Source organism: Melospiza georgiana, chromosome 17 (genome assembly GCF_028018845.1).
Source record: "Melospiza georgiana isolate bMelGeo1 chromosome 17, bMelGeo1.pri, whole genome shotgun sequence".
In the NCBI taxonomy this organism is placed as follows: domain Eukaryota; kingdom Metazoa; phylum Chordata; class Aves; order Passeriformes; family Passerellidae; genus Melospiza; species Melospiza georgiana.
Genome location: NC_080446.1, coordinates 9,039,060 through 9,056,528, shown reverse-complemented (window position 1 = coordinate 9,056,528; position 17,469 = coordinate 9,039,060). Strand labels below are relative to the sequence as shown.

Genomic DNA, 17,469 nt, shown 5'->3' with positions numbered 1-17,469 from the left:
CCCAGGCAGTGGATGTCAGAAACCATTATACTAAATAAAGCTTCATGAATGATTCATGAGGCTGGATTTCACATTAATCAGGGAGAGATGGGCAGAGCAGCAGAGCCTCGCAGCCCGCCCTGCACAGCCAGGGGAATGGGAGGCTTTGGACCTCCAAGGCACGGATCAGAGATGTGGTGCCAATCAGAGGAGCAGCCTGGTCCCAGCATGATCAGAGCCTGACCCAGCAGAGGCTGGAAGAGGCAGCAGACTGCTGCCCAAGTGCCCAAATACCTTTCTGCTTCAGGGACTGCTGTGACTGCATCGTGTTAATGAGCCCAGGGCTGCTGCTCCGAGCATCCCGAGATGCTCCACTGCTTTCTGCAGGAGCTTGGGAATCCTGCACTGACTCCCTGGCTCTGTGCATGATGGCCTCTAAAAATAGAAAATGCTTCCCTGAAATGTCATCAGGAGGCTCTTTCCAGGGCTCAAACGGGGCTTCTACCTGGATGCCATGGTGCATCCCAGCAAACCAACAGGCTTCTCCTTGTTGGGACACAAGTGCTGCTTCCACTGCTCCAAGAGTTTGGAAAGAAGGTAGATGTGTTCTCTCTTGGTACCCGAATCTCCCTAAAGAGGCAAGCCCTGAACTCTGTCAGTATCAATGAAAGAATGAGGGGTGCCCTCAACATTGCAGCAGGTGGAAGGAGGTAATGAAAGGTGGAATCCTGTGTGCATATTGCAGGAGCAAGTGCCTGTGTCTCCCCCAGCCAGCAAGCTCTCATCCACCTGCATCCTGCATCCTTGATTTCTCCTCTGCTGCTTGCTCGTATATTCCTGGTAAAAACCCCTCAAAACTACAAAAATCCAGTGCCAGGCAGCCAGGATCCTGTACAGCAGGGAGAAACCCACAGCCAGCTTAGCAAACCTGGGCTCAGACCTGGAGACAGCCGTGATTCTCCATGCAGCATCAGAGGAATATCTATCAGGAGACTCAGGAGCTGTCAGACACCCTGCTCCCTCTCTGCAGCCTTCCAGGGCTGGCAGTGAGTCACCAGCCCTGAGCCACAGAACCACAGAACCATGGCAGGGCTGATCCACTGCCAGGGGCACCTGGGGGGCTGGGGGGGGTCCCCTGCCAGTCTGGCCCCCAGAGGCACCCTGCAGCCCTGGGTGTCACAGCACCCCACTCCCCAGTGCTCCAGCATCTCCATCCCCACATCCTCCTCCTTGGACTGAGGGTCCTGCCCATGCTGGGGTGATGTCTGAAGGAGGGAGAGGCAGAGATGGGATGGAGGGAGCCAGCAAGTCCCTGGCAACCTTCAGAGCCTCAAGACCTGAAGACACTGTGGCAGCAGAGCTCTCTCACCACCCCCAGCTCTGCCTGAGCCTTCTGCAGAGAGCCCAGAGACAACATCCCTGCAGAGACAGGAGAGCAGACCCTTCCCTGCACCTGAGCATCTCCAGCTGTGCTTGTCCCTGTGTGCTCATCCCTGTCAGCACAGAGGCAGCTGGAGGCAGAGCTGGAATGGCAGCAGGGCACTCAAACCACCAGGGCACTTCCACCTGCAAATCTACCACAGTGATAATTCCCCAGCAATTTATGATTTTGAGTGTCATCTGTGTCACCACAGCTGAGCAGAGACTGAAGAGCCCCAAAGCCAGTGGCCACTCTCTGTCTGCAGCTCTGGTGGACAGGCAGAGCCCCAGCTTTGCTGCCCCTGCTTCCACCAGCGCAAGGCCCTCACCTGAGTTTGCTGTGGGATGAAATTATCCACAGGATCCCATAAATCTCAGGGAAATCACCCTTTAATTGACCCCCTTATTTCATGAAAAGACTGATTTCCAATTTGCCTAAATTATAAGGCATTTCATGTGCAGTGCAGCACAGAGGCAGGTGGGACCTCCCTGCCCCACCCAGCCTGGCCCTGCTGGCAGCAATCAGAGGCCACCCCTGGCTCCCTCCGTGGCCATGGCCTTGGCTGTGCTCAGCTATCAAAAGGAAAACACAGGGCAAGTGTCCTCACTGCACGAGCCTGCAGAGAGTCAGAGCTTGGCTGCACTCTTGGTTACTTGCACCATTTAACCTGCACTATTTTAAGATTTAATTGCAGTTAAAGTTGTGCTTCCATCTTCACCTGTCTCTCTCCTGGCAGAGAATCCAGGAAGTGAGCCCGTGCTGCCTGTGCAAGCATGGCTGTGATCACTGGGTTTTGTGGCTTTCTCTGTACTGGTGAATGAAGTGTGACCAGACTGACCCTGATACCAAAGATGGGTGACAGGAACAAGCAGGTCCTGCCCTCAACCTCTCCTCTGACACCATGCTGCCCTTCTGCCAGCATCCCTACCTCTGGCAGCTTTAGCCCTGCTGGGAATGGTCTTGGCCCATGGGAAGCCTTGGTCTGAGATGTTCCAGGTTAACAATGAGCCTGGGAAGAGCCTTTGTTTTTGATGAATACAGTTTTTAATGTGTCCTGGGTGTTGGAGGATGGTGAGACAACCTGGAGCAGAGACAGAGGGCATGCAGCACATGGAGATTGCAGGCTGCTGTAAGATGGAGGCAATCCATACGCTCAAGGCATGTGGGAGCTCACCAGACAGTAAATCAGTGCTTGAAATGCCTGACCTTACACTGCAGCATCTCCCTGCTCCCTCACCAGGGGCTCTCCATCTCTATAAAAAATAGCCACTGCATTGGTACAACTCTCCAGATTCTTTCACGTTTCCTGTTAGACTTTCAGAGTCCAAACACAAGTCAAGGTCTCCAGCAAGTTCAGTGAATGTCCATTAATCTTTCCTCGCTCAGGCACCCCGTCAGCTCAGTAAAACCCAAGTCCAGAAGAGTTCCAGGCTGTCAGAGGGATGGGCTGTTGCAGGCCATGTCTGTCCCAAGCCTGCTGCAGATGGATTCCAACAAATCACCTTTCTGCAGGGAGCTGGATATGCAGGTGTATCCAAGGTCTCCAGAGACTGAATGAAGCTGGTTAATTAATTTCCAGCATGGAGCAGGCTGATATCCCCCTGTCAGCAGCATCTACAGACACCCAGTGGCTCTGGGAGGAAGATGAGGGTTGTAGGGATGGAATCCCATGGAGTTTGTGTCCTCTCTTTCCTCCTCCTGCTCAGAGGATGCTGCCATCACAGCTCGCTTTCCCTCCTGCCCCCCCATGAACTGGCTCCAGGGAGAGGCATGGAAACTGGGACAGTTGACAGCACAAGAATGGGAGCAGCCAATGGCATGGGAAGGAAAAGCCCAAGCCCCTCCAGCTGGAGCAACCCCCTCCCATAGCTCGGGGAACAAACGCACCAGTGAGCACAGAAACCACCAGGAAATAACAGCATTAAGGAAAACCCTGTGTATTTAGTATTAAATCTTTGCCACTGAGAAACACAAGACCAGGCTTTAGCGTCTGCCCTAATTTAGCTCTTTCCCTCTGGAAAGGACTATTTGTGAAATGCTTTGTGCTCATGTCCCTGGCATTAATCAGCCCCTGTCAGCCTCCAGCTCCACGGATCCCCCTGCACTCGCAGGTGCACTGCTCTATCCCACCCTCCCACGTGGCAGGTACCCAGCGGCTCCAGCCTTTCACAACAGATATCCAAGGGGCTCAAAAGTGCCTGAAGATTTTTCTTTTAATTAGAGGAGCTCTGGAGACATGCTACATTCATATGTATTTCCTGCTATTTTTTTAAATTTATTGCTACATCAGCTATTAAAAAAAAAAAAAAAGGCAAAAAGAAGAAAGGAAGGGAGCTGCCACAAGCTGAGCGCCTTTTGGGATGAGTCACTGCATCACTGAAATGGCTGCTGGCTTCAGACTCACCCTGCCTCTGTGATTTGCTTCCAGACTGCAGAAGAGACCACGGCAAGAGGTTTTGCCCCTGTGCCCAGGTGGAGGATTTGCTGTGGGGTTATTGATATAATCCACCCTGGCCTTCAGCGGGTGGAGATTCGCCTTCCTCAAGAGAGGAAGATGGGGGGAGACATGAAAGGAAGAGATGGCGAGGCATTTCCAGCTGACCTGATTTTCTGCTCATTCCCATCTCCACATCAGTGCTGGTTAGCTCAGGACTGGCAGCAGGGGCACGGGGCTGGCCTGTGCCATAGGGAGCTGTGCTTTACCAGGGCCATTGCAAACACAGCTGTGCCAAGGAACAGCCCTTACACCTCAATTCGCTGGAAAACAGCCTTAAAATGGGAGTCTCCCTTTCCTGCCACAGCTTGCCAGTGTCAGTGTGAAGGCAGGCCAACAGGCTCTGGCTGGCTCGTGGCAGAGTCAGACCTTTTGCCTCTGAATTTGTGGGGAAAAGAGAAAAGTCACCTCAGGTGCCATTGATACAGCAGCCAAGTCCCCTCTGAAGGATGCTGTGATGCCAGCACAAACCTGCACGGGGCTTCTGCAGCCTGGGACATGAACTTCCCTTGTCTGCAGTTGTTTCCAGCCAGAGCCTTGAGCTGCAGCAGGAGATGTGGAGGTGTCTCCTCTCCGTGTCTCTCCAGCTCCTTCCCAGGGTGATCCCTCCAGTCTGGGGGCAATAAGGACAGAGCCCTGTCAACTCCTTTCCTACTCATGATTCAGCTCCTCCACACGGCCCAGGGACACTCAGCAGACCTCCTTGAACTGGGAGAGCTGATTTTGGGGGGACAGGGCTGAGGTCTGCTCTGTAGTAGAGCATAAACAGGGCTCTGGTGCAGACACAAAGTGCCAGATGGAGTGGGCGCCCTTGCAGCGCCAGGCACAGCTCCTTCCCTGAAAAATGGCTGGATGAGAACTATTTTCAGAAGGGAAAAGAAAATTCACCCTGATCACCATATGTCAGTGACAGGCAGAGAAAACCCCACGTGGGAGCCAGCCCTCCTCCTACCCTGTGGGCTGCACCCCGGTGGGCTCAGCACCCACTGTCAGCCAGGCTCGCAGCTGCCTGGAGCAGACAAAGATGGGCATGTTTATCTTGCAGCTTCCAGGGATGCTCAGCCATCTCTAATTGCCATAAAAATAAATGCTTTTTGCTTCATATCACAGAACAGAGGAATTTCCCTCCGTCTTTTTTTTTTTTTTCTTTTTTCTTTTTTTCCTCTTTTCTGAGGCCTCCCTCAAAGTCATCCCTTCCCCCTCCCTCCGCTGCCTCCTTGCCATGTAAACAAGCACAGGCACACACAGTCTGACACATCACACACATGGAGACACGCTGATGGCCCTGCAGCGGCCAGCTCTGCCTGGCACAGGGACAGGACTGGCAGCACACGCGGGAGGCGGGCGTGCGGGCAGGGGGAAGGATGCTCGCCACCAAAAAGAACTCTCAGTCCGCTTCGTGCAAGCCTGGAGGAGGCTGAGAGCCCTCAGGCTCCAGCCCCTCGGGCTATAATCATCAAGCCGATGGAAGGGATGCAGAGGGTGCTGCGAAGTCTCGCCCCGTGCGAGCCGCCCGTGTGACACAGCCGCTCTGTGCTGGCTGCAGGAGCAATGAGCCATCGCTGCGGGGACACGCAGCCCCGGCCGTCACCCTGGGAAGGTCCCTTTCCCCTGCTGTCCTTCCCATCCCTCTGCTCCAGCGGCTGATTTCGGGGGCGCTTGGTGCGCCGTGTGGGGATGGCCCCGGGCGGCTCGCTGACCTGAAAGCAGCGTGTGCCATGCCCGGGGCTCGCTGCCTTCTCCCACCTCCCAGTGAGCCTTTGGAGAGACACCGAGGAGCTCGGCAAGCCAGGGCAGCGCTTCCCCGCGGGGCTGCCCCGGTGCCCCGCACACTGCCAGCTCCAAGGAGCACGATGGAGATGGATCGCACGGAGGGCGACTGCCAGGGCACGGGGGCATCGTGTGCCCGGCGCGGGGCGGCGGCGCTGCCCGGGCCCGGCTCGGCCTGAACGGGCACGGCACGGCACAGCCCGGCCCTGCTGGCTCCCGGGGTTCAGCCCCAAGGGCAGCACTCGCAAAGACCTGGGGTAGCCCAGGGCCGGGTGAGACGGGCACCCCCAGCGCGGCTGGCACAGCCATCCTGCGAGCTCTCCCGCCTTCCAAGGCTCTTCCAGCAGGTAAGACTTCAGGAATGCCAGGGGTACCCTCGCCTGCTCCAGATTCCCCGCTCGGTTCCGTGGCAGGAGACACCGCCAGCCTCGCACGGAGCTGTGCGGACCCGCCAGCCGGTTTCGCCAAATTCAGCTCGCTGGTCTCGTCCGGTGCGTTCTCCCCGGGCATCCTCACCCCGTCCCCTGTACAGAGCTCGGCAGGAGCTGGCGGGAGGCAGAGGCAGCCACGAACCGGGCACCGGCGGTCTGGAACCGGGGACTGGGAACCGGGAATCGGGAACCGCGCTCTCCCCGCCTGCTCCCGCGCCGCGGCGCCGGCGGGCGGGCGGAGGGCGGCACCGGGAAGGGCGGCGGGCGGGACCCCGGCCCCGCGGAGCTGCTGCCGCCGCCGCCGGCCCCGCAGGGCTCGGGCTCCGCGCCGGGGGCGCTCGCTGCGGCGGGGGCGGCGCCGAGGCAGGTGAGCGGCGGCGCGGGGCCGGGCTCGGCAGCGGGATGCTGCGGGCTCCGCCAGCGCGGGGACCGCGGCACCGGCACCCGGGGCGGGCGGGGACGAGGGCAGCGGCATCCCGGGGCGGGGTGGGGACCCGCGGCATCGGCATCCCGGGGAGCGGCAGGCACCGACAGCCCGGGGACCCGCGGCGCTGGCATCCCGGGGCGCGGCGAGGACCTTAAGATCGGTAACACAGGGACCGGGGCACCGGCAAGCCGGGTACCCGGGGTGCCAGAAGCCCCGGGCATTGCAGGGGTCAGCAGCCTGGGGTGCGTCGGGGACTCGGGGCATTGGGAACCCGGGGTGAGAGGGCAGCCGGAGCAGCGGCATGCAGGGATGAGCGGGGAAGCGAGGCACCGACATCCCGGGGTAAGCGGGGAGCCGCCGTGCCAGCATCCACGCCCCGGGATGCTGCTGGGTGCCGGGGTGCAGGGACACTCCTCCCCGTGCCTCTGCGGGCGGGTGTAGGGGAGTCCCTGGCCCCGGAGCCTGCCTTCCCCGGGGGCTGCATTCCCCCTTCCCGGGGAACGGAGCACGGAGGTGCCTCGGGAGAGCCGTGCACGCTCAGCGTGAGACCCGGGAGTGGAGGCTGGCACAGCGCTGGGCTGTTGGTAATCACCCTCTCCCGCACCCGAGGCGAGCAGGGAGTCCCCCGTCAGCTCCATCTCCAGCCCTGAGCATTCTGGTGGCCTCTCAGCATAGAGCAGCAGCTTGTGCTCTGCCTGCAGGGAGCAGCCAGCAGTGGGAATCCCCCTTCCATTCTCCCCTCTGCCTGCCTGGCAAACCCCCGCACCGCCCAAGGCAGGGCTTGGACCTGAGCATCTTCAAGCCGATGAGCACAGAGACGCTCAGCAATGGGGATGGGGCTCTGCAGGGACAATTTTGGATGACCAGAAGGCAGATGTCTCCCCAGTCCTGTCCCAGCATGTGGGGACAGCACCCTGCAGGAGCTGGGACGCCCCCCAGCCCCATGGGCCCCCTCAGGTACTCAGTAGGAGACTCCCAGTCCTACCCTGGTCTCATGGATATCTTGCACAGGATCTCCTCAGTGGTCTGCAGCCACCAGCCCTGCACACCTGGGACATGCACGGCCACAAGCCCCGGGTGACAGGGCATTTAGGGTAGGCTACAGGCAAAGGATAAGAGGTTCCTCCTCCTCCTCTACGCATTTCTAATGGCTCCTTTGAGACAAGCCACACGACTCCCTGCTGGGAAGCCTCGCTGAGCTGTAAGTACAGGGTTTTTTATTTGGGCTGTTAATCTAAATCCATTGTACCTGGCTGGAAAAGACCCTGTGTGCAATGCTCCCTGCCCTTGCTGCATCCTCACTTGAATGTCTATTAGCACCTTCCTTCCCACTCCCCTGAGTTCCCTCTGCCAGGTAGAATAAATATACATAACTTCCATTTGAAAGCCTTTGAGAAAAAAAATATGTTGTCAAGGGAAACTCTTCTAGCATTTCTTATAGACATGCTTGATGTGTTTTATATTTTATTTTTACTGTCATAAATGCATATACCAGGGATTTTTTTTCTCCACAAGATAGATATTAATTTGAACGCCCAACACCCAGCTCACACTGGGCTTGTGTAATTCTGACGGTTGTCTCAAAATAGCTTACAATATATTTCAACATCTATCAGAAAGAGACTGGCTTGATCTGTTCCCTTTTTCCAATCATTCATGGAAATTTTGGGTCAACTAAAGGAAAATTTTGCAAATTCACTTTCTCCCAGACAGGCACATTTGTATTCTCTGTCCGTCGTGCTTTTAAATAAAAATCACCCGAGCTTCCAAAGTGAGCTTCTGTTTCCCAGCTGGTTCCCCTGCAAATGTGAATGGGGTGCACGCTTTGATGGTCCAACAGGGGAGATCACACTGGGTCCCAGTTCAAAGCCCAGTTCTCTTCTAAAGCTGAGCTTAGCTGCTTGTGGAACAAATAGGCAAGAGAGTTATAAAACTATTAATTGCTGCTTTAGATTCCTAGATGAAAGCTGTATGTGGGCAGAAATAATTTGGTCTATTCATAAGCGAACATCATAAAGGAACATCTCTGGCAGCTCGTGACCCTTCTCCTCAGGCTGCTTCCAGTACAGGAGGGATGGAGGGATTTCCCTGGGATATAAAGCTTGCAGGGTCCTGACACCCACCTTTTACTTTTGAGCTGGGAGAGAGGTAGGAGCCATCCCCTTCTGGCTGTCAGGGTTTGGCACGTCTCACCCAGAGCCACAGCTGTGCTCTGAGGATGGTCCTGCTGAGCTGGAGCAATGCTTCAGGCTTGTCCTGCCATCCTGGGCTGTCCTGTGCCCCAGCTCATCCCCCAAACCACCTTGCCTTTGATTCTGGTGGCCTGACCTTTCAGAGAGGCTGCTCTATAGGGAGGGTGCAGAGAGAGTCTGAGGCTGGTTTTGGGATCAGCTGGATCCCACAGATGCACCTCCAGGGCCCCCCATCTGTGTGTGTGTGCTTATAGCCTGAATGCATGAGCATCCTTCTGGAAGGAACCTGGATTAGTCATCCCTACCCCACAGATGGGCTGTGTGATGTCTTCTCTGCAAAAGCTAATCTGACACTGAAATTCCAATTTATCCCGGAAAGAAGGGTTTACACCCCTTCTTCTCCCTTGCTTTTGGCTTAAGCATTAAAAATGGATCCTTCTCCTTCTTCCCTCCCATTTCAAAGGCAAGACATGGAGTCCATTAAGCTCTGAGGTTTATCACCAGCTGGTTGCCTCCTCCAGACGTGGTGTGATGGAAGTGCTGCTTGTGGTGCAAAGCTGTGTCTTTAAGGAGCCCCGGGCTGGGAGATGCAGTGGAGTTCACAGATGCCTTTGCCAGGCTGTTTCACACAAATCTGGCATTTCCTGCACCCACAGCCATGCTCAGCTTAAAAACACCTCCAGGGCTTAACCGTGGCTCCATTACCTGTTCCTCTGCAACTCTGCCCTGCCCTACAGGTTTAGAGGTGACTGTGTCCTCCAGGTCCCTCCCAGTCTGACAGATCTTTTACACCGAGTTTCTCAGACTGGAAAGCAGGCAGAGCCCTGGTGTTTGCCCCATAAATCCTGTGAGATGGCACTGCTGAGGAAGAGCTCACAGGACTCCCCTGGGTGTTGTGACCCACCTCGTGTCCCTGACCTGGCCTTGGCCCTTGGTGTGACACCAGGCTGTTCTGTGTGGGGTCTGCTGGCACCTCAGCATCACTGCAGGGGCCGCAGCCTTTTTCCCCTCAGCTCCTCCTGCCTGTTTGTTCCCTCTGTCCCTGCAGCCCCTAAAAGCTTGGAAAAATTCTGTAGGTGACAGAAGACAGGAAAAAATGTAATTTCTCCACCAAAAGGGCAAAGCAGTGTCCCTCAAACCCCCCTACTCTGTGCCAGGAGCAGGGAGATCCCATGAGTACAGGGCTGCTCCATGTGTCCTCTGATGAATAAGGCAGGTAGAAAAATCTGATTTCAAGGTGGTGCATAAAGATCACAATGCTTTTTATTTGCCTTTTTGCTCTAAATTTCTGGTCAAGACAGGTAAATGCATCTGCTTCTGGGAATGCTTCTCTTTCTTTGATGCTTTAACTGTTTCTCATTAGAAAATAGAATTTCTGCTGCACAAAAAAGCCCAGCTCCCTGAAACTTATAAATCCCTAAAATGCAATAGAAATCAAAACTCTGGATTTTTATTTCCCCATCAACATACAGATTTTATTCAGTCATCAATGATTCTGAATCATGTTTTTGTTATGTTTCAACATAATCAAAATAATCTTAATATTCTACATAGCAGAACACACAAGAGGAAACAAAACAGACAGATGAATTGTTTTGACACTTCTTCCTCTCAAATTCTCCTTAAAATTGACACCTTCTGTGACAATACTTTGATTTTGGCAAAACTGCCTGTGCTGCTGGAAAGATTGCACCATCTAAGGACTTTTTGACCAGGTCTAATTAGTAGTGAGGGTAGTGGGGCTACAAAGCACTTTGGCAGAATCACAGCAGTGGTGATTTGACAAGATCTAATTCTTCCTCCGGGAGGCCCTTTGGGGAATAAATCTTCTCTTCAGTGACTAATTACCTGTTTGAAGAAGGAGAGCCCCATGGGTGATGTGCTGGAGGTAAATTAAACTGCCTTCCTTAGGCCATTAACAACCTGCAGAGAGAGAAACTTTAGCAGGTAAAAAAGCAAGGAAAAGTTTCACATGGAAAATCATTGGCTTTTCTTTTTTTTAGCTTCCATACCACAGGAGAACAGCAGTCTAAAGCTGGTTTTTTCCCCTTCTCTCTCCTTGGTCCTCACTTCTCAAAATGCAAGCATCCCTCCTCATTCCCCAGGGTGCTTCTGCAAGGAGCACCCCTCCAGCCCTGCTGTCTCACCCACAGGTGGAACCCGCTCCTGCTCTGCTGATCATGGTCAACAAGACCTTAAACTACTGGGGTCCCAGTTTTGAGGAGGACGTTATCAACATCAACGTGGGCGGCCTGCGGCGGCGGCTGAGCTCCAGCGCGCTCTCCAAGTTCCCCGACACGCGCCTGGGCCGGCTGCTCTCCTGCGACTCGGAGGAGTCCATCCTGCAGCTCTGCGATGACTACGACGTGAGCGCCAGGGAGTTCTACTTCGACAGAAACCCCGGCTTCTTCCTCTACGTCCTCCACTTCTACCAGACGGGCAAGCTGCACGTCATGGAGGAGCTGTGCGTCTTCTCCTTCTGCCAGGAGATCGAGTACTGGGGCATCAACGAGTTCTTCCTGGACTCCTGCTGCAGCTACCGCTACCACGAGCGCAAGCTGGAGAGCCGGCACCACAACTGGGATGAGGAGAGCGAGGTGAGCAGCGTGGACACGTCCCCTGATGAGATCTCTGACATCAACCACGACCTGCTGCGCTACAGCACGCTGCGCTGCGGCAACCTGCGCAAGCGCCTCTGGCTCACCATGGAGAACCCCGGCTACTCCATCCCCAGCAAGCTCTTCAGCTTCGTGTCCATCAGCGTGGTGCTGGTGTCCATAGCCACCATGTGCATCCACAGCATGCCCGAGTACCAGGAGGTCGATGAGAATGGCAACGTGCTCGATGAACCCATCCTGCACAAGCTGGAGTATTTCTGCATCTCCTGGTTCACCTTCGAAGTGTCCTCCCGCCTCCTGCTCTCACCCAACCCCAGGAAGTTCTTCAAGCACCCACTGAACCTGATTGACATTGTGTCAGTGTTGCCCTTCTACTTCACCCTCCTGGTGGACGTGACCATGGGCAGTGACTCGGAGCTGGGCAACCTGGGCAAGGTGGTGCAGGTGTTCCGGCTCATGAGGATATTCCGGGTGCTGAAGCTGGCTCGGCACTCCACCGGACTCAGGTCATTGGGGGCCACCTTGAAGGTAAACTGGCTCTCTATCTCCTTGCCTACTCCTTTAGTCTAGTGCCTGGTAGGGCTGAGAGTGACCTGCTGAACAGGTAGCAGGCCAGCCAGATGCTGCTGGGTCTGCCAGCACCAGTGTGTGTGGCTCGGGGCTGCTCCTGACCCCATTCTGTTAAAAGGGGAAAACCCTCCTAAGGGCATGCTGCCAGCTGACCAGAGGCCAGTGTCCAACCCCTGGTGTCTGCTCATTTAGGGAAACAGAAATCCTGGTCCAGCTGAGTTGATACTTGAATGCTTCAGGATGCAGTGAGGTTGGAACTGACACAAAGCAGCAATAGAAAAGCAATGGGTGAGTCTCATGGTGTGGGAGCCAGCCCCTGGCAGGGTCTGTGCCCTCAGCAGAGCCTGGGTTTCCAGCAGCTGCCCCTCAGTGTGATGGAAAACTTGGCATGCAGGGCTGGGGGAAGCTGGTCCCAGGACCATGCAGCCCTCAGGAGGAAGGTGTGGAGGAAATGCTGAGCAAGTGGAAGACCAGGATTCAGGTATACCTAGAAGTGGCATCCCTGCAGGTCTGGTGAGAGGGTCCACATCCCTCATAACATGCCCCAAGACTGTGTTTCTCCAGACCCCCACCCACAGCACCCCTGGCCTCTTCAGACAGAGCAAGGACAACTTGAAATCTGTCCTGAAATCCTCACTATCCCAGTGCTGCAGCCAGACCTCCATCACTGCAGGTCAGTGGTGAAGCAGGAGAGCTTCCATACCCAGTGTGGTTCTGCTCACCCCCACCACCTCTCCCCTCCATCCTCCTCCTGCTGAGGGCCATGCTCCTGAATCTGGGGAGAAGGAAACTCACTTCCCTTGCTTACACAGAAAATCCAGCCTGGTGCAGAGGCCAGTTAAACTCAGCCTTTAATTGTCTCTGGTTCTTGGTGATTGCATCAACAGGAATCCTAAAGCTGATCCTTGAGCCTGCTCAGAGTGACACATGCTCCCAATGCCCCACCACACATGGAGCTGATGCTGGGCATGGGGGGATGATCACCAGGGCAAACATTGCCTCTTCTTGGGCCAATTGCACAAATATCCCTGTGCTTTACCCCCTTCAAACAGCTGGTGTACCACACGAATAGCCAATCTTTGTAACAGAGCCTGAAATTCAACCAAAGGGCCACTCTCCTCCCACTCAGTGCCTGGCATGGGAGGGAGCTGCAGCTCCTGATGCTGCTCCCTCTGAAGGGCCATGTCAGGGATGAGTAGCTGGGGACACCCTGTTTTTGCTGCTGCAGCAGTGGCAGGGCTGGCATGGGGTGTGCTGGCCTTGGCTGCTGGGGTTGGAGCCGTTCCCATGGCTGAGTCACAGAGGAAAGCAACCACTGAGTGTGAATGGGGGTGAGGATGGGCAGCAGGAAAGGTCTGCCAGCTTCTGCTCTGACGCAGGATCAGCCCTGCCCAGAACTAATCTTGCAGAGCCCACAGAGCATCAAAATATTCCTGGCATCCTCAAAACCTGCTGAGAACAGGGTCCAGGGTGGGTTGCTTGAAATGAAGATGCCTGAAGTCCTACCTGCACCACACTTGCTTCTGAACGCTCACCTTGAAAGGGCACTGACAAGTGACAGACTCAGGTAAAACCCCTGGTGAAATTTAAGTAAACTTGGACAGGTGGAAAGGATTCCCTAAGTCCTGCTGATGCTCCATGCAAGCATGAACACCACCTTTCAGGCACTGATGGACTCATGTGCACATTACTAAGCAGCAAAGGAGGTCTGGGGAGCCGGCAGCATCGCGGCTCTGGCTTCTGACGAGCGGCTGATTCACCCAGTGACGTGCTGGAAAGTGCCCCTTCCCGGGGACTCCACAGCCAGCTCTAAATGGGGATGAGCAAAGACACAAATCTGATGCAGCAGCTTGGCATTGTGATTTAGTGGGCACATAAATTACAACGTCTTGTTAATCATAATTTACTTCCTATTGCGAGAGCAGAGAGCGGGAGCAGAGCAGTGGAGGCTGTTCACAGCCAGGAAGAGGGAGCGATGGCTCTGGCAAGCTGAGTGATTGCTCCCCTGCCACCAGAGTGCTAGCAGAGGGAATTCTGCCATTTGTGCATTGTAAACCCTGAACAGCCCTCAGACTGCTTGGGGCTTGATCCACAGCGTGTTTAATTTGAGGAGAGGCTTCCTACATGTGTCTGCTCTTCCTCCCCACCATGCCTGACATCCTTTAATGCTATTGCAGCTCTGTGGTGTGGGTTTGAATCCCCTTTCCCACTGGTTATTGATAGATGTTGGTGCCTGGGTAATTACAGCACATACAGGGATCTTCAGGAGTTGCTTCTGTCCCCTCAGGGACCTAAATACATAAAGAGGTTGGAACTCTGCACATTCCCTGTCACCCTGCTCTCACTACCATGGGCCATCTTTGCTCAGTCTCCACACTGCTGTTTCTAGCATGACTCAAAGTGGGCTCTTCCATTCCAGCTCTTCTGCTGTGCTGGAGGAAAGATGTGCATTTGGCAGGAAGCTGCTTGGAGGGCTTTGTGCTGGAGTCTTTTATTACCTAGCACTGCCTCCCCCAAGGCTGGCTGCTTGCTACGCCTGCAGCCCACCCAAACCCTGGTTAAAACTGCATCCCACCCAGTCCTTGGCTAAACCTGCATTCCATCTGAACCCTGGCTAAGCCTGCATCCCACTCAAACCATGGCTAAAACTGCATCCCAGCCAAACTCCACCTGCCTTCCCCCTCAATCAATGAGCAAAACAGAAGTTTTGCAGATAAAAGGCTGCAAATAGATGGCAGCCAGTCCCTGAGGATCAGCTGGGAGGTTTCTGGAGCCTTCCCTGTGCTGCAAACTCTGACCCTGCATGTAAATTGAAGCAGCAGGAGCTATGGAGCTGCCTGACTTCCCCTTTACCTTCCCTCTCCAACACATCCCAGGGCCAGAAGTGATACTCTTTAAAAATGCATGAGGTTATTTGGTGCTGCTGGTCCCCAGCTGGGATGTACAGACCTGCTGTTAACTTCCAGCCAGGTCATTCTTAGCCAAGTGATACACCCTTGCCTCTGAGCTGTTTGTCCTTCTCAAGGAGCTCCCCTGGCACTGCTATAGGTGAGGGAGGAGAAGGAGGAGGAAGGGGAGGAAGAGGAGGTTATTTGGTATTACTGGCATTATCTGAGCAGATTTTGCCAGCTGTCTAAGCAAAGTCTCCTCATTCCCTGCCATGAATCCACCTCCTTTTAAGTCTCATCCTGACCACAGAAGCCTTTTCCCACATCTGCTGCTGTTTGCTTTGCTCAAATGTTGTTTCCTTTAGCTGTTATGTGGTCTCCAATAAAGCATTCTCTGCTTGTTAGGAGACTGGGGAAAAAACCCCCACAAACAGAGCTCTGCTTTCCTTTCCCCAAAAGATGAAGAGCAAGCTGGCAGGTCAGTGGGCAGAAATATCCAAAAAATTCACCTATGGCAGTCAAGAAGTGATTGTACAAAGCCATGCTGGGAGGATGGTGGTGTCCCCTGGCAGTCCCTTCCTGGCATCACTTGCTCAACTGCTCACTGCCTGCTCCCCCTGGGCTTCTGGCACAGGTTTATACTTTGTTCAAATATTAGGAATATAAAAAGAAAGATCACAGCATGAAGGTTTTAGGTTGAAACCAGAGAAATTTCTTCTTCAAGGAGTGTTGCATACCACTGCCATCAGAGCTGGTGTCCCATGGTTCTACTCCCACCAAGGTTCCCAGATCCCTTGGGCAGTATCTCATCAAGGTGGGCCTTGCAGCACCCTGTAGGATGGCTGCTAAGACCAGCCCATGCTGACACTGGATGTGTCCCTGATGACCAGGGATGTTTGGTTTTGTGTCAGCTCTGATGTGATGTTTCTATGTGTGTGTAACAAAGGGTTTCACGAATGCTGAGGCTCAGTGGTGTGGGGTACCGGAGGGACCCTGGGGCTCAGGGGTCCCCAGGGAGCCTGGGCTGAGAGCTGGGTAAGAGCTGAGCTGAGCCTGCAGCAGAGACCTCGTCCTCCCTGCGAGCAGTGCCAGCGACTCAGGAAGGTACAAATTGCTTCTTTTAGTGGCTGCTATTAGGTGGTTTCTGGGGACCTGCCAAGATAAAAGGAAAATGTGCTAAATATTGTTAGCTGAGATCAGGCCAGAGTGAGTGCTGGAGGCAGGGGAGCAGCTTCTGACGGGGATCCCTGGCTGGGGAGCCCAGATCTGTCTTCTCACAGCCTGGTGGAGTGCAGAGAGGCAGCTGTGGGTGCCAGGAATGATTCCTGGCTGCACCACTTGCTCCAGGTGAGAGTCACTCCTGCCCATCCCAGCCCACACCCAGAGCAAGACATCCCAGAGCAGGGGTGGATGGAGGCACTGGGATCCCTGTGGAGGAGTGCAGGGAGTCTGTGCAGGGCTGTGCTAGCACTGTGGGATCCCTGTGTCCTGATCACTGTGGGATCCCTGTATCCTGATCACTGTGGGATCCCTGTGTCCTGATCACTGCGGGATCCCTGTGTCCTGATCCCTGCGGGATCCCTGTATCCTGATCATTGTGGGATCCCTGTGTCCTGATCACTTTGGGATCTCTGTGTCCTGATCACTGTGGGATCTCTGTGTCCTGATCACTGTGGGATCCCTGTGTCCTGATAACTGCGGGATCCCTGTGTCCTGATCACTGTGGGATCCCTGTGTCCTGATCCCTGTGGGATCCCTGTGTCCTGATCACTGTGGGATGCCTGTGTCCTGATCCCTGTGGGATCCCTGTGTCCTGATCACTTTGGGATCCCCGTGTCCTGATCACTGTGGTATCCCTGTGTCCTGATCACTGCGGGATCCCTGTGTCCTGATCACTGTGGGATCCCTGTGTCCTGATCCCTGTGGGATCCCCGTGTCCTGATCACTGTGGGATCCCTGTACCCTGATCACTGTGGGATCCCCGTGTCCTGATCACTGTGGGATCTCTGTGTCTTGATCACTGTGGTATCCCTGTACCCTGATCACTGTGGGATTCCTGTGTCCTGATCACTGTGGGATCCCCGTGTCCTGATCACTTTGGGATCCCCGTGTCCTGATCACTGTGGGATCCCCGTGTCCTGATCACTGTGGGATCCCTGTGTCCCTCACTGACCAAGGCTCTGCTTTGCCTTCCAGCACAGCTACAGGGAGGTGGGGATCCTGCTGCTCTACCTGGCTGTGGGGGTCTCTGTGTTCTCTGGCGTGGCCTACACTGCTGAGAAGGAGGAGGACGTCGGCTTTGACACCATCCCGGCGTGCTGGTGGTGGGGCACGGTCAGCATGACCACCGTGGGCTACGGGGACGTGGTGCCCGTCACCGTGGCGGGCAAGCTGGCAGCCTCGGGCTGCATCCTGGGGGGCATCCTGGTCGTGGCGCTGCCCATCACCATCATCTTCAACAAGTTCTCCCACTTCTACCGCAAGCAGAAGGCGCTGGAGGCGGCCGTGAGGAACAGCGGCAAGAAGGAGCCAGAGGAGGGCGGCAGCGACTCCGAGGCCCTGAGCGAGACCTCCCTGGACAGGCCCAGCCCCGAGCGCCGGGGCCTCACCCCCGGGGCCCAGCCCAGCCCCTGAGCCCCTGCTCTGCCCCCTGTGTCCCTGGGGCACACGGGACATGTGG

General features: G+C 55.3%; 1 protein-coding gene across 8 annotated transcripts; it reads left to right on the top strand.

Moving 5' to 3' along the window:
• The first annotated feature begins 5,246 nt into the window (after positions 1–5,246).
• Positions 5,247–17,433, top strand: KCNS1 (potassium voltage-gated channel modifier subfamily S member 1). 8 transcript variants are annotated; one of them, XM_058036258.1, is made up of 4 exons: positions 6,445–6,461; positions 7,533–7,722; positions 10,867–11,859; positions 16,986–17,433. In XM_058036258.1, exons 3-4 carry the CDS (start codon positions 10,894–10,896, stop codon positions 17,421–17,423), a joined length of 1,404 nt encoding a protein of 467 aa, XP_057892241.1. In that variant the 5' UTR covers positions 6,445–6,461; positions 7,533–7,722; positions 10,867–10,893; the 3' UTR covers positions 17,424–17,433. The 8 variants fall into 8 exon arrangements, with proteins under 8 accessions (XP_057892242.1, XP_057892243.1, XP_057892241.1 ...); XM_058036256.1 differs by lacking the exon at positions 6,445–6,461 and adding an exon at positions 6,628–6,681; XM_058036259.1 differs by lacking the exons at positions 6,445–6,461; positions 7,533–7,722 and adding an exon at positions 5,247–6,010.
• The last annotated feature ends 36 nt before the right edge of the window (positions 17,434–17,469 follow it).

Excerpts from the sequence above, each read along its gene's own strand:
- KCNS1 (XM_058036254.1), top strand. The coding sequence starts at position 10,792 with ATGCAAGCATCCCTCCTCATTCCCCAGGGTGCTTCTGCAAGGAGCACC. Across the intron at positions 11,860-16,985 it reads CATTGGGGGCCACCTTGAAG|CACAGCTACAGGGAGGTGGG; the intron begins GTAAACTGGCTC and ends TTTGCCTTCCAG.